At 53.2% G+C, this 24,985-nt stretch overlaps 2 protein-coding genes across 23 annotated transcripts in view; one reads left to right on the top strand and one right to left on the bottom strand.

Moving 5' to 3' along the window:
* NRXN2 (neurexin 2) overlaps positions 1-24,985 on the top strand; it is a 274,833-nt gene that overhangs the window by 63,103 nt on the left and 186,745 nt on the right. For 15 of the 21 annotated variants that reach the window (XM_073351962.2, XM_073351977.2, XM_073351964.2 and 12 more), the window contains one exon: positions 19,039-19,107. The exons of 5 other annotated variants lie outside the window; for them this stretch is intronic. In XM_073351962.2, the coding sequence (XP_073208063.1) occupies positions 19,039-19,107 (69 nt within the window). The remainder of the gene's footprint in view (positions 1-19,038; positions 19,108-24,985) is intronic. One more of the 21 variants, XM_073351963.2, reaches the window with a different exon arrangement.
* Positions 4,231-23,516, bottom strand: LOC144930720 (uncharacterized). Of its 2 annotated transcripts, XM_078853660.1 has the most exons (4): positions 23,409-23,516; positions 6,014-6,349; positions 5,453-5,539; positions 4,231-4,710 (listed from the first exon to the last, which is right to left on the bottom strand). In XM_078853660.1, exons 2-4 carry the CDS (start codon positions 6,026-6,028, stop codon positions 4,282-4,284), a joined length of 531 nt encoding a protein of 176 aa, XP_078709786.1. In that variant the 5' UTR covers positions 6,029-6,349; positions 23,409-23,516; the 3' UTR covers positions 4,231-4,281. The 2 variants fall into 2 exon arrangements, 1 of the variants encoding a protein (XP_078709786.1); XR_013636039.1 differs by lacking the exons at positions 5,453-5,539; positions 6,014-6,349.

The raw sequence follows: 24,985 nt of genomic DNA, 5'->3' as shown, positions 1-24,985 counted from the left end.
CAGCGAAATACGAGGGGATGCATGTGTCTCCTGCTGGTATGGACCCTCGCAATCAGACAGGAAGGTATGTGTGTATGTGTCTAAGCAGTATAGCCCCCCGCAGTGAGACTGGAGAGCGTATGTGTATCCTGGCAGGATGTACCTTCATACTCAGACACAAAGGTGTGCATTTGCATCCCAGAAGAATGGACCGTCATGCTGATGCGTGAGGATGTGTGTGTCCCAGCAATATGGACCCTCCAAATGAGATGTGAGGGTGTCTGTGTGTATCCTAGTGTATGGACTCTAGCAGTGATACCCAAGGGTGTGTAAGTATGTCCTGCTGGTAAGGATCATCAGAGTGAGACACAAGGGGGTTTATGTGTGTGTCCGGATAAGATGGATCCTTGCAGTCAGATAACAGGCATGTGTGAGTGGTCAGGCTATTTGGACTTTCGCCCTTGAGGAATGAGGGTGTGTGTGTGTGTGTTCTGGTTATAGGGACCCTCGCTGCAAGACCACAGAGTGTGTGTGTGTGTGTGTGTGTGTGTGTTCTGGGTATAGAGATCCTCGATGCCAGACAGCAGTGTAAGTGTGTGTATATGTGTGTGTTCTGGCTATAGAGATCCTTGTCTCAAGGCACGTGTATGTGTGTGTTCTAGCTATAAGGATCCTTGCTGTTGGACACAAGGGCAAGTGTATGTGTGTGTTCTGGATATATGGACCCTCACTGACACACATGAGAGCTTGTATATGTTGTGACAGGGTTGGACCAGATGGCTATAGGAGAGTAATAGAAGCAGACATATTAGCCCCAGGCTAAGTAGGTCCCTTTTCCCTGGGTAAGGTAACAGGGAAGGTTCCAGAACAATCAGGAACCTTCTGGAGATAATTAAGACAGGCTGATTAGAACACCTGCAGCCAATCAAGAAGCTGCTAGAATCAATTAAGGCAGGCTAATCAGGGCACCTGGGTTTTAAAAAGGAGCTCAGTTTGTGGTGTGCGTGTGAGGAGCTGGGAGCAAGAGGCACTAGGAGCTGAGAGTGAGAACGCGGACTGTTGGAGGACTGACGTGTACAAGCATAGTCAGACACCAGGAGGAAGGTCCTGTGGTGAGGATAAAGAAGGTGTTGGGAGGAGGCCATGGGGAAGTAGCCCAGGAGTTGTAGCTGTCGCACAGCTGTTCCAGGAGGCACTCTAGACAGCTGCATTTCCACAGGGCCCTGGGCTGGAACCCGGAGTAGAGGGCGGGCCCGGGTTCCCCGCAAATCCTCCCAACTCCTGATCAGACCCAGGAGGAGTCGCCCTGGACTGTGAATTCAGAAAAACGGCCAAGCTGAGGGCTGCCGTGAAGCTCCAAGGCGAGCAAATCCGCCAATAAGTGCAAGACCCACCAAGGTGTAGGAGGAACTTTGTCACAATGTGTATGTTCTGACTATAGGGACCCTCGCAGGATGACACTATGGTGAGTGTGTGTTTCAGCTATAGGACCCTCACTCTGAGACTCGAGGGCGAGTGTGTGTGTGCTCTGGATATATGGACCCTCAGATAAGACAGGATGGCAAGTGTGCATTCTAGTTATAGGGACCCTCGCCACAAAAAACGAGGGTGACCGTGTGTGGGTTCCTCCTATAGGAATGCTGCTAGCAGACAAGATTGTGTGTTCTGTCTATGGGGACCTTTGCCATGAGGTTCGAAGATGAGTGATTGTGTGTGTGTGTGTGTGTGTGTGTGCATGCTGTAAAACATGAAGGCGAGTGTGTGTTCTTTATATATGGACCTTTTGTGTGAAACATCAGGGTGAGGGCATGTGTGTGTTCTAGTTATAGGGACCCTCGCTGCGAGAGAAGAGGGTGATGTGTGTGCGATTTGGCTATAGGCGACTCTTGCCATGAGATGGGTGTGTGTGTGTTCTGGATATATGAACCCTCACCGACACACATGAGAGCAAGTGTTTGTGTGTGTGTTGGCTATAGGGACCCTTGCCATAACACTTGAGGGCGAGCGTGTGTCTGTGTGTGTGCGCACTGTAAAACATGAGGGCAAATATGTGTGTGTGTTCTGTGTGTATGGACCCTTCACATGAAACACAAGGGCAAGTACACATGTGTGTTCTGGCTATAGGGGCTCTTGCTGTGAGACTCAAGGGTGAGTGTGTGTGTTTTCCGGCTATAGGAATCCTTGCCATGAGGCACGAGTGAGTGTGTGTGTGTGTGTGCCGCGAGACATGAGGATGACTGAGTGTGTGTGTTCTGACTATACAGACTCTTACTGACACACATGAGGGTGAATGACTGTAGGGACCCTGGCCGCAAGATACTACGACGAGCGTGTGTGTTCTGACTATAGGGACCCTTGCTGTGAGACAAGAGGGTGAGTGTGGGAGTGGGTGTGGTCTGGCTATATGGACCCTTGCCGTGATACACGAGGACTAATGTGTATGTATTTTGGCTTTAGGGACTGTTGCTGTGACAGAAGATGGAGTGTGTGTTTAGGCCATAGGGATCCTTGCTGTGAGACATAAGGGTGAGTGTGTGATTGTTCTGGCTCTAGGGACCCTTGTTGTGAGAGACGAGTGTGTGTGTGTATGTGTTCTGGATACATGGACTCTCGCTGAGAGACATGAAGGCCTGTGTGTGTGTGTATGTATGTTTTGGCTATAGGGACCCTCACCATGGGACATAAGGGGGAGTGAGTGTTCTAGCTATAGGGACCCTTGTCACAAGACATGAGGTTTAGTGTGTTTGTGTTCTGTTCCGGATATATAGACTCTTACCGACACACACAAGGGCTAGTGTATGTGTATGTTCTGAGTATAGGGACCCTTGCCGTAAGATACTATGTTGAGTGTGTGTTCTGGCTATAAGGACTGTCACCACGATACACAAGGGTGTGCATGTGTGTTCTGGCTAAAGGGATCCTTGCTGCAAGACATGAGGTCGGGTGTGTATCTTCTCACTATAGGGATCCTTGCTGTGGGACACAAGGGCAGGTGTGTGTGTGTTTTGGCTATTGGGACCCTCAGTGTGGGACACTAGTGTGTGTGTATGTGTGTTCTGGATATTAGATCCTCACTGAGACACATGAGGGCAAGAGTATGTGTGTGTTATGACTATAGGGACCCTATCCTAGCCGCAAGATACTATGGCGAGTGTGTGTGTGTGTGTGTGTGCATGTGTGTATGTTCTGGCTATAGGGACCCTCGCCATGGGACATGAGAGTGTGTATGTTCTGGCTGTAAGAACCCTCATTTTGAGACATAAGGGTGAGTGAGTGTGTGTGTGTGTTCTGGCTATAGGGATCCTAATTGTGGGATGTGAGGGTGAGTGTGTGGCTGTTCTGGATATATGGATCCTCACTGGGAAATACGAGGGTCTGTGTGTGTATGGGTATGTATGTGTGTGCAGTCTGGCTTCCGGAACCCTCGCTGTGAGATAAGAGGGTCAGTATATGTGTTTCCTGGCTATAGGGGCCCTTGCAGGGAGACATGAGTGTGGGGGAGGGGGGAGTCTGATATATGGACCCTCACCGACACACATGACGGGGGATGTATATGTGTGTTCTGATTGTATGGACCCTCACTGTGAGACACGAGGGTGAATGTGTTTGTGTGTTCTGGCTGTATGGACCCTTGCTGTGAGAGAAGGCAGTGAGTGTGTGTGTGTTGTGGTTATAGGGATCCTCACCATGGGACAGAAGGACGATAGTGTGTGTCTTGGCTTTACATACTTGGGAGGAGGCAGGGGGGCTAACAGTGGGTCCCCTGCCAGGCAAACTTGGGGGAACTCTCCCTCCCAAAATATTCTCCTTTTGAGTGCTTGCTTATGTCCATTCCATGCTAGGTGTGTACCCGCCGCATGCGCTGTTGCTGGAGATTTTTCCCTTGTGGGTCCCAGCAGCCTACTTCCCCAGGGCAATTTCAAGGCCCACCAGGACCTTCTGAAGTGGATCACTTCAAACCTTGGTTTGGAAATTGAGGAGCTCAAAGATACATCGCCCAGCCTTATTGATATCTTGGCTGCAGCAGCTCCATCCAAGGTTGCCCTGCCCATCAATGAGGCTGTGATGGGGCCAGTCCAGGCCCTATGGCAGACTCCTTCTCTGGCCCCACTTCAAGAGAGCACAGAAGTAGTAGTATGTGCCAGCAAGCAGGTTCAATTACCTGTACTTGTGGGGTCTGTAGCGAACGAAAGGGAGAAGCAAGGCCAGTTGAGTGCTACCCTGCAACAAAAAGATGCTAAGAAACCGGACTCTTTGGAGAAAGGTTTATTCCATGGGTAGCCTCCAACTGTGTGTTGCCAATCAGCAGGCTCTGCTGGGGAGATGTGATTTTATTCTCTGGGACTCCCTGAATAAATTGAAAGCCTTCCTGCTCCAAGAGTCGAGACAGGAGTTCACCGTGCTCTTAGAAGAGGGTAAAAAGTCGGCCAGGATCTTGGCAGCGCTGGACGTTGCTGACTTGGCGGCCTGGACAATGGCCTCCGTGGTCACCATGAGGCGCAGTTCCTGGCTCCAATCCTCTGGCCTTCCCCACAGGGTCCAAGAGTCCATCCAGGACCTCCCATTTGAAGGCTCCTCCCTATTCTCGGAGCAGACAGACATGAGACTTGATGGACTGAGGGACTCGAGGGCCACTCTATGACCTTTAGGCCTGTATGCGCCACCTGCCTCCAGAAAGCGCTTCAGGCTCCAGCAGCCTCCTTGGTTCTCGGCAGCTCCAAGAGAGGAGCCCTACAAAAGCAAAGGCAGAGGTTATAAACGATGCCAACCACACCCGTCCACCTCAGCCTACCAGTTGGGAGGTCAGAGATACTCCGGTGAGCCCAAGTAGGCTTTCTGAAGGAGTGCCCGAGGGCACTGTACCAGTCACCGTTTCAGATCCACCCCCCCCTTCATTTTTGGACCATCTGTTGCTCTTCAGCCCAGCTTGGGCATCCATAACATCAGACCAATGGGTCCTGAGCACAGTGACAGTCAGATATACCCTTCAGTTTCTTTCCACCCCTCTCTTCCACCCCCCATCCCTGTCCCTCTTCAGGTACCCTTCTCATGAGTAGCTCCTTGTCTAGGAGGCACAATCCCTCCTACCTATGGGGGAAGTTCCTCAAGACTTGAGAGGGAAGGGGTTTTATTCCCAGTATTTCCTAATCCAAAAGGGTGGCTCCGGCTCATCCGGACCTGTCTCACCTCAACAGATATCTCAAGAAACTGAGGTTTCTCATGGTCTCCCTGGCCTCCATCATTCCCTTCCTGGACCCACGAGACTGGTATGCTGCCCTCAATTTAAAGGACACGTACTTTCACATTTCTATCATCTGTGGCCATGGAATATTTCTCAGGTTTGTAGTGGGTCAACGCCATTATCAATTCACTGCCCTCCCTTCGGCCTATCTGCAGCCCTGTGGGCTTTCACAAAGTGTATGGAGTTGTAGCAGCCTTCCTCAGGCGGCGAAGTGTCGAGGTCTACCTGTACCTTGACAACTGGCTGATCAAAGGTCCGTTGCAGGCTCAGGTACAGAACAGCATCAGCACGCTCCGAGCCACCTCCAGAGTGCTGGGTCTGCTGACCAATGAGCAGAAGTCAATTCTTGCCCCGGTTCAGAGAATAGAATTTATTGGAGCAGAGCTCAACTTGACTCAAGCTAGGGTCTTCCTGACGGAGGCCCACTTCCAGACCTGATACCAAGGTCATGGACCACCCAATCACAACAGCTCAGGTCTACCTCAAGCTATTGGATCACATGGTGGCTTGCACTTACGTGGTTCAATATGCAAGGCTGCGCCAGACCCCTCCAGATGTGGCTAGTACCAGTATACTCCCCGAGCAGACCCCACTTGGACTCAGTACTTACAGTCCCTTGCCTGGTCCTCACCTCCTGGGCTGGTGGAAGGAGCCAAGATCAGTAATGATGGGGATACCCTTTGTTACCACACAACCATTGGTGTCTTTAATCTCAGATGTGTCAGACCTAGGGTGTGGAGCCCACCTCAGCAACCTCAGGACTCAGGGCCTCTGGTCCCGGGAAAAACTCACCCTGCACATAAGCATCAGGGAGCTCAGGGCAGTACATCTGGCTTGCCATTATTCCTTCCCCATGTCTCAGGCAAGGTGGTTCAAGTCCTGACAGACAATACTGCAGCCATGTTCTATATCAACAAGCAAGGAGAGGCCTGATCCTCTGCCCAGTGTTAGGAGGCCATCGCTCTATGGGGATTTCTGTGCGAGACACTCCATTCATCTTGAGGCGTCTCTTCTCTGTACATATTGGCGGGTCACCTCAGAAGATCCTTTTCCTCTCACAACAAGAAGTCTCTTCATCTGGAGGTCATCAGTGTCATCTTCCAAAAGTGGTGGCCTCCCCACATGAACCTATTCACCACCAGGCAGAACAGAAAATGGCATCAGTTCTGTTCACTGCACGGGCACAGTACAGGCTCCCTCTCTGACGCCTTCCTGCTCTTGTGGGCAGGACACCTACTGTACACCTTTACAATGATTGCCTTGGTTCACAAGGTTCTCCTAAAAATCACATGGGACAAGGCAAGAGTTATCCTGATAGCACTGTTGTGGCCATGCAACATTGGTTTGGTACACTTTTGGACTTCTTGGTGATAGCTCCACCCTGCCCAGACTTGATTTCACAATTTCCACGGCCAATTGCTTCATGTGAACTGAACCTCCCTGCACCTAACTGCATGGATGCTGCATGACTGAACCCTGAAGAAAAGGCCTGCTCGGAACAGGTTTGGCAGATCTTGGCTAGGTAGTAGAAAGTCTTCCATCAGGGCTACCTACTTGGCCAAGTGGAAATGTTTCACTTGTTGGGCCTCCGAACAGGATCTCTCTCCCACCCAGTCTTCTCTTCAGTCTATCTTGGACAGTTTGCTCCACCTTAAGCAGCAAGGTCTGGCCCTCTCATCTATTAGCCATCTCGGCCTTCCATCCCCCCAGTGAATGGCAGAGCCGTGTTCTCCCACGGAATGACCATCCAGTTTCTCAAGAGTTTGGAAAGACTATCCTCAGATTCGTGAACTGGGCCTCCATGGGACTTAAACCTGGTCCTGTCGAGGCTTATGGGTCCCCCCCCTTCAAGCCATTAGCATTGTGCTCCCTGCTACTTCTCCCCTGGAAGGTCGCCTTTCTGCTGGCGATAACCTCAGCCAGAAGGGTCTCTGAGATCAGGGCCCTTACGTCAGAGCCACCTTACACAGTGTTCTTCAAGGACAAGATCCAATTGCGCCACCATCCGGCCTTCCTGCCAAAGGTGGTGTCACAATTCCACTCCAACTAGGTCATTTTTCTACTGTCTTCTTCCCAAAACCTCACAAGACCTCTGAGGAATGTCAGCTTCATATGTTGGATGTTAGGCAGGCCCTCGCCTTTTATGTTGAGAGGACTAAGCCCTTCTGCAAGTCCACATAACTCTTTGTAGCAATAGCAGAAAGAATGGGAGGGCTACCTGTGTCAACCCAGAGAATCTCGTCCTGGATAACTGCCTGTATTTGGGCTTGCTACGAACAGGCCAACGTCCTACTGCCAGCCATTGTGACTGCTCATTTCACAAGAGCCCCGGCTTCGTCAGCAGCCTTCCTCACGCAGGTCCCAATCCAGGACATCTGCAGAGCTGTGACCTGGTCATCGGCCCATACCTTTGCATCCCACTAGGTCATCACCCAACAGGCCTGTGACGATGCCCATTTCAGGAGAGCAGTGTTGCACTCAGCAAGTCCATGAACTCTGAGCCCACCTCATGAGGTACTGCTTGTGGGTCACCTAGCATGGAATGGACATGGGCAAGCACTCAAAGAAGGCAAAACAGTTACCAATCTTTTCTTAACTGTTGTTCTTTGAGATGTGCTGCTCATGTCCATTCCATGACCTGCCCTCCTACCCCTCTGTCCGAGTTACCGGCAAGAAGGAACTGAGAGGCTGTGTGGAGCCAGCAGCACCCCTTATACCAGCACATATGCACACGGCTCCAAAGGGCGCTAGAGCCAGCCCAACAGATACTACTAAGGGAAAAATTTCCGGCCACAGTGCACACGGCATGCACACACCTAGCATGGAATGGACATGAGCAACACTTCTCAAAGAACAACAGTTACAAAAGGTTAGTAACCGTTTTTTCTTCCATGGACTCAGCTACCCCTGAGACTCCTACCTACCTCAAACCTTCAATATGCAGGCTAACTCGCCACTAGGATAACACCCCCTTATGAAGAGCTTGGGGTGGTGGCAGGGTTGCTAATGGCAATGAGGATATGGAGGTAGAAATTACCACATCCAAGGTGGAAGTCAGACTCAAACAGCTTAATGGGACTAAATCGGCGGGGTGGGACGGGAGAAGATAATCTCCATCCAAGAGTATTAAAGGAACTGGGACATGAAATTGCAAGCCCAATAACGAGGATTTTTAATGAATCTAAACTTGGGGTTCATACCCTATGGCTGGACAATTGCTAATATAGTTCCTATTTTTAAGAAAGGGGAAAAAAGTGATCCAGGAAACTACAGGCCTGTTAGTTTGATCGCAATTGTATGCAAGGTCTTGGAACAAATTTTGAAAGAGAAAGTAGTTAAGGACATAGAGATGAATGGTAATTTGAATAAAATACATGGTTTTACAAAAGGTAGAGCGTGCCAGACCATGAGAAGTTATATTGAGAAGATAACTGATTTTTTAGACAAAGGAAAGGCAGTAGATCTAATCTACCTGGATTTCAGTAAGGCATTTGATACAGTTCCACATAGGAAAGTATTAGTTAAATTGGAGAAGATGTGGATTAATGTGAAAATTGAAAGGTGTATAAGGAACTGGTTAAAGGGGAGACTACAATGGGTCATGCTGAAAGGTGAACTGTCAGGCTGGAGGGAGATTACTAGTGGAGTTCCTCAGGGATCGGTCCTGGGACCAATCTTATTTATCAGTTTTGCGGATGACACAAAATTGGGAGGTAATGCCAATTTGGAGGAGGACCAGAATATAGTACAAGAAGATCTGGATGACCTTGTAAACTGGAGTAATAGAAATGGGATGAAATTTACTAGTGCAAAATGCAAGGTCATGCATTTAGGGAATAACCACAAGAATTTTTGCTACAAGTTGGGGACGTATCAGTTGGAAGTGACAGAGGAGGAGAAAGACCTGTGTGTATTGGTTCATTACAGAATGACTATGAGCTGTCAAAGTGATGGGGCCGTGAAAAGGGATGCAGTCCTAGGATGCATCAGGTGAGGTATTTCCAGTAGAGACAGGGAAGTGCTATACAAGGCACTAGTGAGACCTCATCTGGACTACTGTGTGCAGTTCTGGTCTCGCATGTTTAAGAAAGATGGATTCAAACTGGAACAGGTGCAGAGAAGGGCTACTAGGATGATCAGATGAATGGAAAACCTACCTTTTGAGAGGAGACTCAAAGAGCGTGGCTTGTTTGACCTAACCAAAAGAAGGCTGAGGGGAGATATGATTGCTCTGTATAAATACATCAGAGGGATAAATACCAGGGAGATAGAGGAGTTATTTAAGTTAAGCACCAATGTGAACACAAGAACAAATGGCTATAAACTGGCCATCGACAAGTTTAGGCTCGAAATCAGTTGAAGGTTTCTAGCCGTCAGAAGAGGGAAGTTCTGGAACAGCCTTACAAGGGGAGCAGTGGGGGCAAAAAAACCTAACTGGCTTCAAGACTGAGTTTGAAAAGTTTATGGAGGAGATGGAATGACAGGACTGCCTACAATGGCGTGTGGCCCATTGGTGACTGCCAGTAGCAAATATCCCCAATGGCCAGAGATGGGACGCTAGATGGGGAGGGCTCTGAGTTACTTCAGAGAATTCGTTCCCAGGTATCTGTTTGGTGGGTCTTGCCCGCATGCTCAGGGTCTAACTGGTCACCAGATTTGGGTCAGGAACGAATTTTCCTCTAGGTCAGATTGGCAGAGACCCTTGGGGGTTTTCGCCTTCCTCTGGAGCATGGGTCACGGGTCACTTGCAGGTGTAAACTAGTGTCAGTGGTGGATTCTCTGTAATGTGAAGTCTTTAAACCATGATTTGAGGACTCAGTAACTCAGTCAGAGGTTATGGGTCTATTACAGGAGTGTGTGGGAGAGGTTCTGTGACCTGCAATATGCATGAGGCCAGACTAGATGATCAAGATGGTCTATGAGTCTGAGAAAGAGACACCCCTACACCCATCCCCTCTTCTTGGGATAATCCCCCTGCCAGGCACAAACATCCTCTGTCTATCTTCCCGATATTTCCCCCTGCCTCCAGCCAGATGCCTCCCTACACCTATATCCCTGCATGGATGGTTCCTTCCCCCGAAAAAGAGAGCCATTCAGAGACCACTCCAGTAGCTATATCCCTCCTCCATCCACAGATGTGCCCCACAGCCATCTCTCTCCCCCCTGCCAGATAACCTCTCCCCACATCCAGAGAAACCCCCATGGCCATCTTCCCCTCCACTCCCTTTCTATAATACATGCCGCCGCCGCCCCCACCCCCAACCAGAGAAATCCTCCATGGCCATTTGCACTCCCCAGTGCAGAGACTGCCCTACCTCCATCCCTAGACACCCCCCACGGCCACCCTCTTTTACCCAGGCATACCCTATGGCCATCTTTCCGTGCCCCTCTGTGATGACCCCACCTTCCAGGGACACCCCCCATGGCCATCTCTCCCCTCCCAGATATCCCCACCCTCACAGCCAGACACCCCCCCCCCCCGGTTACGGATCCACAGGCTGCACCTCTGGCTTTGGAACAGTCTCTTGGATGAAGTGCCAGACCCCAGGGCTCTCACTGTTCCTCCAGGGCAGGCCCGTGGCCTCCCACCTGCTGAGACTGACCCTCTGGGGTCCAGCCCTCCTGCTTTCTCCCCTGAGCTATGCCCAGTGAGTCCAGCTGAGACAGGCTCCTCGCAGAGCCTTGGCCACCCCTCAGGACTGATGCCCCTCAGCCGGCATTTCCAGTGACCCTCGAGCAGCGTCCCCAGGGCAGCCGGTTTATTAGTCACCTGGCACCAGCAGAGGCAGCCCGTGGCTTAGCACAGAGAGCTGAAGGTTAAAGCACAGTCCATTCGGTTCAGCCCTGAGCCCAGCCCTGGGGTCAGACTCTGTCTGCCCGCCTCAGTCTGTTCCCAGGTGGGAGCTGCCAGCTTCCTCCAGCAGCCAGCGCTTCACCCCCAGCTTCCCCTCCCAGTCCTTTCTTCTCCAGCTGGGGTCTGGGCTCAGCTTCTCTGCTGGGAGTGTGGATCTTTGAGTCACTGGGGCTGGCCTGGTCTCTCTGGCCCCTTGTTGTTCTGGGTCGGTTACAGCTGGTTCCTGGAGGGCTCTGTTCATTCCACCCAGACAGGGAGGTGTCACTTGCCCCTGTGTCTCTTAGTCTTCCCTGAGACAAACTTAATCCCCTTTTCCCCCACTGGGTAACAATGCAACATATAAGGGAAACTGAAGCACACACAGGGGTCACAAAATATTACAGAAAATTCTCACTTTGTCACAACCCCCCATTGCCATCTCCCACTCCTGGATAGCCCATTACCCCGCACATCCAGAGATACCCCCCCACAGCCATCTCCCTCCACAGATAACTACCTCCCACCATCATAAGAACAGCCATGCTGGGTTAGACCAATGGTCCATCTAGCCCAGTATCCTGTCTTCTGACAGTGGCTGGTGTCCGATGTTTCAGAGGGAATGAACAGAACAGGGAAATTACAGAGTGATCCACCCCCTGTCGTCCAGTCCGAGCTTCAGGCAGTTGGAGACTTGGGGACACCCCAAGCATGGAGTTGCATCCCTGCCCATCCTGGCTAATAGCCATTGATGGACCTATCCTCCATGAATTTATCAAATTATTTTTTGAACCCTGTTCAACTTTTGGCCTTCACAACATCCCCTGACCCCGACGGACTGTGTGTTGTGTGAAGTAGTACTGACTTGTGTTTGTTTTAAACCTGCTGCCCCCAGGTTCCTGTGCTAGGTAGGGGTAGGGTTATGAAAGGGGTAAATAACTTTCTCCACACCAGTCTCTTTAATCTCTCCTCGTACAGAAGCTGTTCCATCCCCCTAATAATTTTTGTTGCCTTTCTCTGTACTTTTCCCAGTTCTAATATCTCTTTTTTGAGATGGGGTGACCAGAAGTGCACACAGTATTCAAGTTGACGGTGTACCAATCCAGAGATAACCCCCTGCCCTCATTCAGAGACAGCCCCATGACCATCTGCCCCCTGATAATCTTCATCCAGTGATACCCCCATTGCCATCTCCCCCCATCAGATAGCCCCCTACTCCCCATCCAGAGACACACCCCCATGGAAGCCCCCTACCTTCCATCCAGAACCAGAGACAACCCCCATGACCATCTTCCCCCTGATAATTCCCCATCCAGAGATAGCTCCCATGGGATAGCCTCTTACCCCCATCTCTGCCCTGGACAACCCCCATCCAGACACACCCTCCCAATGCCATCTCCCCCCCTGCATAACTCCCTACCCCTATCTAGAGCACCCCCCCTTCGGCAGTCTCATCCCCAGATAATCTCACCATCCAGGGACATCCCCCCATTGATATTTCCCCACCCCCCAGATAGCTCTCTATCTCAGCATCCACAGGAACCCCTCCCCCCCGCCATCTTCCCTCATAAAGAGACCCACCCCACGGCCACCTCCCCCCATAACACCCTCCACTCCTCCAGAGACAATCTCCAAGCTCATGGTGTGCCCCCTTGTGTTCACACCCAGGTCTGTGTGACCTGGGCCCCCAATGCCCTGAATGTCCCTGTCACCTGCTCCAGGGATCCTGTCTGGGAAGTGGGAGTGGGTGTGGAGCCACCGGGCGTTGCTAGGGGCATCAGGCTGGGTGTTATTGGGGTTGGGGTAGGGAAACACATCAGGTGTTAGAAGAGGAAGACAGTGGAGCCCTGTCGACAGAGAGATGGGGGAACCTTTGTGCGTTTACTGCAGTAACAAGGACCCATGGGGGCATGTCCTGTGCTGGGGTATGATTGGGGGAGGGTTATCAGTAGGGGGCTGAGCAGGACCCAAGCAATGGGCCCCTCCCCCGACTCCCCCATGATGAAGCATCCTGAGAAGCACCAAGGATATGAGGGCATGTGCGTGTGTCCCGGTGGTACGGGCCCCTGCAGTGACACACAAAGGCAGTGTGTCCTGCCAGCACAAATTCTCACATTGGTGTGTTGCCTGGCAGGCGGGACATAAGCTCCCAGTCAAACACGAAAGTGTGTGTGTGTCCTGGCACTACAGACCCTTGCACACACACAGGAGGGCGTGTGTGTGCGTGCAAGCATAAGTGGTACAGACCCTTGCCCTGAGATCGTCTGCATGTGTGTCCTGGCTGTAGGGACATGAGAGTGTACGTGTGTGACTTGGTGGTACAGACTGGCGCAGTGAAACACGAGGATTTGCATGTGTGTCCCAGCAAAAGGTACCTCACACTCATACACAAGTTCATGTGTCTGTGATCTGATGGATATGGACCCTTGTTGTTAGATATGAGGGCGTGTGTGTCTCCCAGTGGTCCTGACCCGCACATGCACACACAAAGGCCGGTGTGTCATGGAGCTGTGGACCCTTGATCTGAGACATGAGAGCATGCTTCTCCATTCCAGCAGTACAGTCATAAGAGCAGATGTGTGTGTATCGCAGTGGTACACACCCTTGTGCTCCTACATGAGGGCCTGCGTGTGTCAACGATATGGACCTTCCCATTCACAGGGGGGCTGGCCTCTGCATCCTGGTGGCACGGACTCTGATTCTAACACACGGGGGTGGGGGTGCATTCTGGCTGTACAGACCCTCAGTCAGACATGAGGGCGTGTGTGTCCTGGTCCTGACAGTACGGACACTCAAATTCAGAAGTGATGGTGTCCATGTGTGTCTCAGCAGTACAGGGGGAGGGGGATAGAGTGGATTAGTGCAGTGGTTCTCAAACTTTTGTACTGGTGACCCCTTTCACATAGCAAGCCTCTGAGTGCGACCCCCCCTTATAAATTAAAAACACTTTTAAAATATATTTAACACCATTATAAATGCTGACGGCAAAGCGGGGTTTGAGGTGGAGGCTGACAGCTCAGACCCCTCATGTAATAACCTCGCAACCCCTTGAGGGGTCCCGACCCCCAGTTTGAGAACCCCTGGGTTAGAGCTGCAGTGGGAGCCTGGATCCAGGACTCCTGGGTTTTATCCTGGCTCTGGGAGCCTACCTAACTATGGATAAAACAATAGACTTTTTTAACACCTAGTAACCAGCCTGGACAGGGAGAGGGATTGGCTGTCGGATGGGCTAGGCCCCGCCACAGCTCATTAGTCACACAAAGTGGTTGGGGCTCTTTGGGTCCTGGTTCTAGGAGAGCTGCAGCTCAGAGTGCGGATGGGCTCTCCTGGGGCAGGTGCTTCCTGTGCAGGGGTGGTGGGGTCGACAGAGAGGTACCCCCCCCCATGCTGTCTGGGGCACTACGGAAGGACAGCACATTCCTCTGGGGATTCTTGAGATGCCCCATCACGGGAAAAGTGGGGGAAGGGGCCCATTGCTTGGATCCTGCTTAGCCCCCTACCGCTAACGCTCCCCCGATCATACATGTGGTATGGGACATCTCCCCATCACACCCAGTGTGAGCTCATGTTGCCTGCATTAACGCCCAGGGGTTCCCCTATCCCACTTTCAACAGGGCCTCACCATCTCCCTGTTCTAATATCTGATGTGTGCCCCTACCCCAACCCCTGATAACACACAGCAATGCCCGGTGGCTCCACACCCTCCCCTGCATACTTCCCAGACAGGGTCCCTGGAGCAGGGTGATGAGGGCATTCAGGGCACTGGGTCCCAGGTCCACAGGCCCTCATGTGTCAACACACCTGGGGTGGGGGGACTCTATCGTGGACACGATTTTCCAGGGAGGGGGAGATGGCTGGGGCTGTCTCTGGCTGGGAAGAAATGGGTGTAGGGACAGAGAGGAAATGGCTGTAGGGACGTCTGGCTGTAGGGGCAGGGAGGTATCCCAGGGAGGGGGAGAGATGGCCATTTAGAGTATGTGTGTCTGGACGGGGGGGGGGAATGGAGTAATCCTGGGGGAAGGTGTGGGGGAGTGTCTGTGGCTGGGGCATGGTGTCATTCCTTGGGGAATGGGATCTCTGGTCAGGGGTGGGCATGGGGTGGGGGGGGTCTCCTGCTGGGGCATGGCGTAATCCTCGGGGGAATGGGATCTCTGGCCAGGGGGATGATGTGGGGGAGACTCTGGCTGAGGGAAGGTGTATTAGGCAGCAGGTTTAAAACAAACACAAGGCAGTACTACTTCACACAATGCACAGTCATCCTGTGGAACTCGGTGCCAGGGGAAGTTGTAAAGACCAAAACTATAACAGGTTCAAAAAAGAATTTGATACACTCATGGAGGATAGGTCCATCGGTGGCTATTAGCCAAGATGGTCTGGGGTGCAGCCTCATGCTCAGGTTGTCCCTAAGCCTCTGACAGCTAGAACCTGGAGCTGAACGATAGGGGATGGATGGATCACTTGATGATTGCCCAGTTCTGTTCATTCCCTCTGAAGCACCTGGCATTAGCCACGGTCGGCAGACAGGACACCGGGGCTAGATGGACCATTGGCCTGACCCAGTATGGCCGTTCTTATGGATGGTGTGGGGGGCTGTGTTTGGCCAGGGGGATGGGGTAATCCCAGCAGGATGCTGTGGGGGGGTGTCTCTGGTCAAGGGATGGTGTAATCCCAGGGTGATGCTGTAGGGGGGGGTTCTCGCCGTGGGGGGATGGTGTAATCCCAGGTGGATGTTGTAGGGGGGTTTCTGGCTGGGGGGTGGATGGTGTAATCCTGGGGGATGCTGTACTGGGGTCTCTGGGTGGGAGGGATGGTGTAATCCCAGGCAGATCTTGTAGGGGGGTTTCTTGCTGTGTATGTGGGGGGAGGATGGTGTAATCCTAGGGGGATGCTGTAGGGGGGTCTCTGGGCGGGAGGGATGGTGTAATCCCTGGCGGATCTTATAGGGGGGTTTCTGGCTGGGGGATGGAGCAATCCCAGGCGGAGGGGGTGGGGGGGTGTCTGGCTGAGGGATGGTATAAGGGGTGGTGGTGGGGTAGTTAGCCTGTATCGTGAAGGTCTGAGGTATGTAGGAGTCTGTGGGGTGGCTGGGTCCATGGTGTGAATAGTTTTGGGGAAGGAGCATTCCCCCAGCATTTCCAGATGCATGTTCTGTGCTGGGGGGCTGTATCCCACAGGGCTGCAACTCACCCAAGCGAGGGGACATCTCCCTGCCCCACTTTCCCCATCTACTCTCCCTCACTGCCCTCAGGATGGGGGGGAGGGGCAGTCAGAGCACCGTACTGTTTCTTTACCTGTCTGTCTCTAGTCTTCCCTCTTCCTGGGTCTCTAACCCCCCTTCTTCCTGCCCCCCATGCCTGCTTCCCCACTCTGGGGGTTGGGATTGGGGAGTACCCAGGGCCCCAGTGCAGACCCCAGCCTCTCCCAGTCAGTCCTAAGGCCAGATCCCCCCTCACACTGGTTCTGAATTGGGATAACCCAACATGGCTATTCCTGAATTACACCAGGGAATCTGTCACCTCGACTAGGGGGTTAGAGCAGGGGGCTGGGTGTCAGGACTCCTGGGTTCTATCCCCACATCTGAGAGGGGCCTAGGCTCCAGTGTGCTGGAGCAGAGAGACGGGGACTGGGAGGCAGGATTCCTGGGTTCTTCTTCAGTTGTTGCCCTTGGTTGCTCTGGGCCAGTCCCTTCCCCCCTCTACTTCCCCGTTCAGGCCCTGCTGCCAATGGAGTGAGTTGGGCAGGTCTGAACAGATGAGTGAGGGTAAGGAGAGTCTCCTTGCTCCCCATGAGGGAGCTGCTGGGGATCCCAGCAGGGTGAGGAGCCCCCCAGGTCACATTCAAGGGCAGGCAGCACATCATCCCCATTCTTCAGGACTGCGGGGGCAGTCCGACCCCTCGGAGCTACTCAGGTCAGCTTCACTGCCCCCCGATTTCCTCCCCCTACTGCTCTCCCCTTGCTGCATGTGCCTCTGCCATTTGCTCCTTCCTGCCCCAGGGCACCTGCCTGCCCACCCGTCCACAGGCATCTCTGACTTTGGCCTCCCTCTTCTTTCTGATTCATTCATTCTTTCATTCCTTCGTTTTCTTGGGTTCATTCTCACATTCCTTCTTTGTTCTTCGATGCACTCACTCGTTTACTCCTTTCTTCCTCCTTTCTACTGTATCCATTCGGTTTTTGGCTTAGTTCTTTCTTCCTTATTTCTTCATTCCTTCTGCCTTTCTTTCCAATCCTTGATTCATTCGTACATTCTCTCCGGTCTTTCTCATTTTTTCAGTCTTTTTTTTTTTCTGATACTTCCTTTCCTCCACCTCTTTCCTTCCTGCTCGAGCTCTCTGTCTCCCTTGTCCTCCTGAACCACCCCCCCACACCCGCTGTCTCCTTCATCTCCCTGAACCCCCCACTCGTGACCTCTGTCTCCCATGTCTCCCTGAAACCCCCCCAGCTTGTGCCCTCTGTCTCGTTCCTCTCCCTGACCCCCCCGCCCCCCCGAGCCCTCTGTCTCCCTCGTCTTCCAGAAACTCCCCCCAGCTCGCACTGTCTGTCTCCATCTCCCTGAGCCCCCCGCTCGCATCCTCGTCTCCCGGAAACTCCCCCACATTCGCACCCTCTGTCTCCTTCATCTCCCTGAACCCCCACACTCGCACCCTCTGTCTCCTTCATCTCCTAGAACACCCCCCCACCCCCCAGCTTGTGCCCTCTGTCTCCATCATCTTCGTGACCCCTCCACTTGCACAGTCACACTGACCTTCCCCTGCTTATTCTATCTCACACTGACTCCCTGCTGGCTTTCGCTCTCTCACACTGGCCCCCCCTCAGGCTCGCTCTCTATGATACTGAACTCCTCGCTTGTGCTCTATCTCACTGATCCCCCCACTCAGCATTTTTGCCTCTGGCTGCTACTGCTCCCAGTGCCAGATGCCCCACATCCCGGCCTGAAGGGGCAGACACACCTGGGGAATTGGCCAACATGAGCCATGAGGGGGATAGGAAGCAGTGGAGAGATGCCTGTTCAACTCGGTTAGCCCTCCTCTGGTGCTGAGATGCAGCTGCCTCCGGGGTGGAGCGCGGGGACCATTTATACATGGGTCCCTCACCCAGTGCTGAGATGCAGCCACCTCTGGGGTCGGATATGGGGGCTGTTTATACAGGGATCTCCCACCAGGCATGGAGGTGCAGAAGCGTGTGTCCCAACCTCCCCTGAAGGATCAACACTCCCCCTTTGCTGTCTCTGAGCAGGGCTGATGGGGGATGGTTTCGGGATTACACAATATTCCAAAACGATCTGAAGTGTCACTGGGTGTAGCAGGGTGCCCCAAAGCTTGGGTGGGGAGTGGAGGTGAGGGGCCAGTGCCCCCTGGTTCCTGGGCCTTGAGACTTGCTGTATCCTGCCCCCAGGGTCGCAGGGAGAGGCGGGGGTGGGACAGAGATGCAGACTAATCTTCTCCTCCCTCTATTTGTTTGTCAAGTGCAGAGGGGCAACCTGAGAGGCCTTGCCCTGCAGTCCCTAGCCGCAGTCCCAGCTTCCCTTCAGCAACCTCCTCCCCCCTGCTCAGGAAAAGCCCATCACAGGGTGGGCTGGCCCTTTTAGGGAGAGGGGCTTGGCTGATGAGCTGGAGGGAGGCGGCAGGCGGGTTAGCTAAGAGTGAGAGCTGGGGCTGGGAGAGCTGGGCCTGCTGCGGGTGCTGTTCTGCGGGGTCAAAGTGGGGCTGAAATCCTGAGGCTCTTGGGATTGTGGGTAGATACCTGGGCTGGTTTACCAGACTCTACAATAATAAACCAGGGTCCAGTGCTTAGGAGAGACTTCATAGAATCATAGAATCATCTACAATAACAAACCTCCTGCCATTTCCCCAGCCCTGTGGCTGTGTGTGGGTATTCTGTGGTGGCTGGGGGAGGGTGTCCCAGCAGCTGCAGTGTGATAATGGGAGTATCTGGTGGGAGGGTTGTTAGTGCCTGCTCCCTAATCCTGTGGTTCTGCTTTTCCAGTAGGGTCCATTCTGTACTCGGAAGGGGGGGAAGGGAGAGGAGCCGGTGAGGTGCAGCACACATCGAAAGGTCAGTGCAACCCACCGCCCCCAGAGAGACAGCACCCCACGGGTCCGCCTCATGCTTCTCTGCAGTCAAGTGTTCCACTCTCCTGAGGCTGAGATGCAGCCGTCTCTGGGGTGGGGTCTGGGCCCTGTTTATACAGAGACCCCTCTCCAAATGTAGCTACCTCTGGGATGGGGCGTGGGGACAGTTTATACAGGGATCCCTCTGCCAGTGCTGAGATGCAGCTGCCTCTGGGGTGGGGCATGAGGGCTGTTTATACAGGGACCCCTCCCCAGCGCTGAGATGCAGTTGCCTCTGGGGTGGGGCACGCGGGCTAGTTAAAAACAGCGTTACAGGCTAGTTTAGCACAGGAACTGAATGGGGGAAACTTTGTATCTGATAGAAAGCGCAGGAGGGAATTTTAGGGAGGCAGATTTCTCTGGGCTGGGATGTAGCCAGGAAGCTAGGGTTTGCAGCAGGACTCATGGGAAAAGTGCTAGAGGATATTTAATGACCCAGAACAGTCAGGTCCTTGGTTTAAATCTCATGTGAAAGAAAGACCCTTCCAGCAGTACAGCGCCCCCTAGTGCCATGCTGGGGTCAGCACTTACTGCTAGGGGAGAGCACCCCTATTCGGCTACCTTCCCCACTCCCAGCACTACTGCGTGTCCTAGGACTGCCTCCAAGAGCAGAATGCTCCCTAACAATTCTCCCCTTGATGTGAGGATGATAAACACCTGGTGTGCTTCACCCCAGAAGCAGCTGCATCTCAGCTCTGGGTGAGATAACCCTGTTTGCATGTCTCCTAGCAAAACAATTTATATCTCAAGTGTTTAAGAGAAGGTAGGATTATTTAATAGTTAGATTAGTGGTGACTGGGAGCCAGGATTCCTGGTTTCTATATCTGGCTCTGGGAGGGGAGTGGTGCCTAGTGGTGCCTAGTGGTTAGAGTGTGTGGGAGGGGGCGGGGGGAATTGGGTTGAGTGTCAGGGCTCCTGGGTTGTATCCCCAGCTCTTCCACTGACTTGATGTGCACTTCCCCCCTCCATGCCCTTGTGCTGTTAACCTCTGCCATATCCAGGCCAGGGGCCTCTACTCCAGGCACCCAGTGGAGTAGAGGCAGTTGTTCATACAGGGATCCCTCACTCAGAGCTAAGGTGCAGCTGGCTTTGGGGTGGGGCTTGGGAGCTGTTTATACAGGGATTTGTTGCCTGGCACTGAGATGCGGCTGGCTCTGGGGTGTGGTGTGAGGGCTGTTTATACAGGGATCCTCCAAGCAGCTGACTCACCCCAACCCCCTGGTGGCTACATGCCAGAGATGAGCATACTCTAGGTATTCTCTCCTTCCCGCTTCTTGCTTCCCTCTGCTCCGTTGCAGGGACATCATCTTAGTCTTGCTCTAGGGAGCATGAAGCACATGCTGATCCGGCTCTGTTCCATCTCCTTGGCCCTGCTGCCCGCAGTTACGTCTTTCTGGGCTGAGCATTGGAAGCTGTGTGATATAGTCAGAGCCGGGGATAAAATCCAGGAGTCCTGACTCCAAGCCCCTCTGCTCTCACCACTAGACCCCACTCCCCTCCTAGAGCTGGGAATAGAACCCAGGACTCCTGGCTCCCAACCCCACTCCCCTTAAGCCCCACTCCATTGGTTGGCAGGCTCTTTGTCCACCACCTATTTGGACTGGTTTTCAGGGTGGTGTCTCTCTGGTGTAGTGTCTGGGAGGGGGTGTAATTCAGGGGTCATGGTGACGCGGAGCCACAGGCTGAATCCTTCATTGTGGGGGGTAGTTGGGAAAGTTTGTGTGTGTGTGTGTATGTGTGTGAGAGAGGCACTGCATGCACATGTGTCACTGTGACTGTGTGTGACTGTCACTATGTGAGTGTGATAGTGTGTGTCACTGAATGAAACATACATGTGATTGTATCTCAAGTTTGATAAGGTGTGTGTATAAGCACGTGTGACTGTGCATGTGGGAGACTGTTTTCTTGTGTGTGAGAGCATCATGTAATTGTCTCTAATGTGATAGCGTGTTTGTGTCTCTGCCTGTGGGTGTGATTGAGTGTATGCTTTTATCTCTAGTGTGACTGTATGTGTCTGTGGGTGTGACTGTGTGATTGTGGATATTTGTGGGTGTGACAGTCTGTGACTAGGACTATCTTGATACATGTCTGTGGGATTGTCTCTGTGGGAGATTGTGCACGTGGCTGATTGTGAGGTTTTGTGTTTGCATTGTTGTGTGATTGTGTGTGCTGTGTGATTGTGCATGTGATGTCTATATGACAGTGATTGTGTGTTTGTGGATTCCAGTTGTGTAGCTCTAGGTGGTTGTGATTGTGTGTGGGTTACTGTGATTGTGGTTGCATAGCGGTGGACATACTGCTCGGTGGCACCAGGTGCCAGTCCCTGCATTGCAATCAGTCTCCCCCAGCCTGTTTGGAGAGAGCCAATTCCCAGCCTCAATATTTAATTAGGACGTGAGCAATTAATATGTCCCGCCCGGGTGAGGGGAGGGGGGCTCCCAGGGATCGTTAACATTAATGATGCATTCAATACAAACGAGAGGCCATTAATATACAAAAGGCTCTGATTGATTTTAATCAGGAGGTTCTGGAAGGAAAATGGCTATTGTGGGACAGGCAGGGCTGACAGATGACGCTGCCCTGCATGCAGCTGCCTCTGGGGTTGGGTTGGGGGGCTGTTTATATAGGGAACCATGGCCCTGTGCATAGATGCAGCTGCTTCTGGAGCGGGTTGTAGCAGCTCTGTATGCAGAAATTGCTTACCCAGTGTTGAAATTCAGCCACTAATGCAAGAGGGTGCTGCACAGACCCCAACCCAGATCGGGACCCCCATCGCTGCTCAGACATACAGTGGGAGCCGGTCCCAGTTTGCTCTGACCGTGGATGTTTTATCCTCTCCCATTTCCAGATGGGAAAACCGAGGCCAGGAGAGGGACAGTGCCGTGTGGTTTCTCAGGTGCTTGCAGTCAGCCCCCCGATTCCCAGTATGGGGTGCACCTTGTGATCGTTCAGTCCACGTAACACCCCGGTAGCCAGTAATGACGGAAGTAGCGGCTCCTTGGTGTGTTGGGGGAGGAGGTCTGTGTCCCCACCTCTTTCCATTTGTCCTGTTATGTATCATTCCCTGAGCTGTGAGCTGTGCCCCGGCCCTCCTCTGCTGCTGGCTCTCCCCTCTGGGAGGCAGGTTAGGGGTACCCCCAAGGGCGTCGTCCTGTCTGTGTAGATTTGGTGAGTGGCTGGAATCAAACGGCATGGGGGAAGGGGAGGGGGGCATCCTGTGGCAAAGTTATTGATAAGGCGGGTGGCTGGGCAAAATGTGTGGATCTCTGGGTAGGCTCAGAGTGTGTGTGTCTATGCACAGAGACGTGCATGGGGTGTGTCCAAAGAGACTGTGTGTGTGTGTCTATGCACAGGGAAACGTGTGGGGTGTATGTAGCGTGTGTATGCACTGAGGTGAGTATCTGTTGATGGGCTCAGCCCTGCAGGGCTCCAGGGTCGCCATGTGGCCATGACTCCCTGGGCGTCTCAGGCTGGGGGAGGGATTAGTTATTTCCTGGCCATGGCAACAGCTGAGGGTTGCGGGGCATGCAGAGCCCTCCTAACCACACTGCCCAGTCACCCACATGCCCCCAGGAAACTGCTGCTACAGTGGTGCATGCAAGTGATCGGGCTGTGCCCATACACCTGGAGACTGCCAAGAGCCAACAGCCGCAACCATGCAACCCTAGGTGCTGGAACTAGGGGGGTCCTGCTGCACCCCCTGGCTTGAAGCGGTTTCCATCATATACAGAGTTTACAGTTTGGTTCAATGGCTCTCAGTACCCTCGCTACACAGATTGCAACGGGCTCCTGGAGCTGCACTAACTCGCCCAGGGCATAGCTGGAGCTGCACACGCCTTTCGGATTGCACGACGGCATCCACTCAGGCCTGCGACGGCACAGCTGCACCAGCACACGCAGCTGCACAACTGGGAGCTGCAACAGCACAGCCGCAGCCAGCCAGCCGTGCTGTTGCAACTGTGCACTGTGCTCACCCCATTGTGTCCTCATGCGGCTGCAGCAACACCCACACACACGGCTGCAGAGGCAAACACATATGCAACTGAACGGGCTGGTAGACACAACTATTCCCATACCAGTGTCAGGGCACATGCATGTGTTCAGATACACACAATGGAACATGCCCAGATGCACAGTGTCTCACTCTTACACACGCACACAGTTTGGGCATATGGAAATGCACAGTCGCTCACACAAACACAGCTCAGCTCACACAAAGGCACAATCCAAGTAATGTGCACCTACCGGAGGCACATAGCAGACGGCACAGCACACACAAGAGCCGGCTGGTCCCCGGGGGAGGGCTGTTGTGCGTGTGTGTAAGATATCTCCTGCAGACACTCACCTCATGGTTTATCTGAATTGCCGCACACTTGAAAACTCCCTCCCATCTGTCTCCTTCCGTGCTGGGGCGATATGGCTGGGAACTGGAGTGCTGGCAGGGAGACACACGGCTCTGGGATTACTAGCTGCTGTGATAGAAATTCTGCACTGCCAAGGAGGTGTGTAAAGAAGGAGCACAGAGCACGTAACTGTACAGCATCACACACAACACATCGCAAACACAACACACTCACACCCTCCACACTACCCTCTCCACCCTACACAAATACACTCATCACATTGCATGCACGTACGCCCCCCCCCAACTCAATCCACGTACACGCTCAGCACATCTTGTATAAATACACACTCACTTGGGCTCCCAACAGTGCGTACAAAGCACATGCCCCGGTGGTACACACGAATGGCACAGCCTAAAGCACAGGAAATGGTTGCGTGCAGAAAACAAGCCCACAGCCCCCCAACCATGCCTGCGCCCAGTGATGAGCTGCCAGAAGCTGAAGAACCGGTTCCTTCAGTTGCTCCGGGTCTTCAGCGGCACTTCGGTGGCAGGTCCTTCAGTTGCTCCGGGTCTTCAGCGGCACTGAAGGACCCGCACCAAAGTGCTGCTGAAGGCCCAGAGCGAGTGAAGGACCCGCCGCCGAAGTGCTGCTGAAGGCCCGGAGCGAGTGAAGGACTCTCCCCAGCCGAGAGCTCAGGAGGGATGGACAGGATGGTCCCGCGGGCTGCATGTGGGCCGCAGACCGGAGTTTGCCCACAACCAGTTCTAAACCAGCTTCAAAATTTAACAACCAGTTTGCGCGAACTGGTGCGACCTGGCTCCAGCTCAGCACTGCCCGCGCCCCACACGCTGTCTAGCCTTGGGATGTCCATATACGCACAGCTTCACCATCAGCCAAAACAGCCCTGCAAAACAGACTCGCTATTGTGAGTGCAAATAGAACAATGGCACAAGAATACATGAAACCATAGCACGCACACAGCTGCAGTGCCGCTGTTTGCAGCTGTTTACCAACAGGGAGCAGGGCAGGAGCGCTGGCTGTGGGGGGAGCTCCCGGCTGCTCTAGCCCTGGCTTCTCCTCACAGGGGGTGCTGTAGGGAGTAGGGCAGGAGCACTGGCTGTGGGGGAAAGCCGATTTTGCTTGTGGAAGTGGGGTTATTTCCATCCTGTGCTGTTCGTTTTGGGAAGGTTAATGGAGGGTTATGGGCACGTGAGGCAGGAATCTCTGTGGCACGGGGGGAGGGGGACACATGGTGTTTAGAGGTACTGCCCCTCGGTATTTTTCTCTCATGGTGGTGGTCACTAAGCGATGTTGAGGAGACGATAATATCCCTGGATCAGGCCACGGGCTGGTTGCCATGCCGACTGGACTCCAGGATGCTGGCGTGCTGGGTCCCTGGGGAGATTTTGGGGGGTGGCGGGGATTAATTGTCCTGGTCTCTCGTATCAAGGAGGTAATGTCTTAAGCTGTCTGTGT

Source organism: Lepidochelys kempii, chromosome 7 (genome assembly GCF_965140285.1).
Source record: "Lepidochelys kempii isolate rLepKem1 chromosome 7, rLepKem1.hap1, whole genome shotgun sequence".
Taxonomy (NCBI): Eukaryota; Metazoa; Chordata; order Testudines; family Cheloniidae; genus Lepidochelys; species Lepidochelys kempii.
This window is presented reverse-complemented; position numbering and strand designations above follow the sequence as displayed.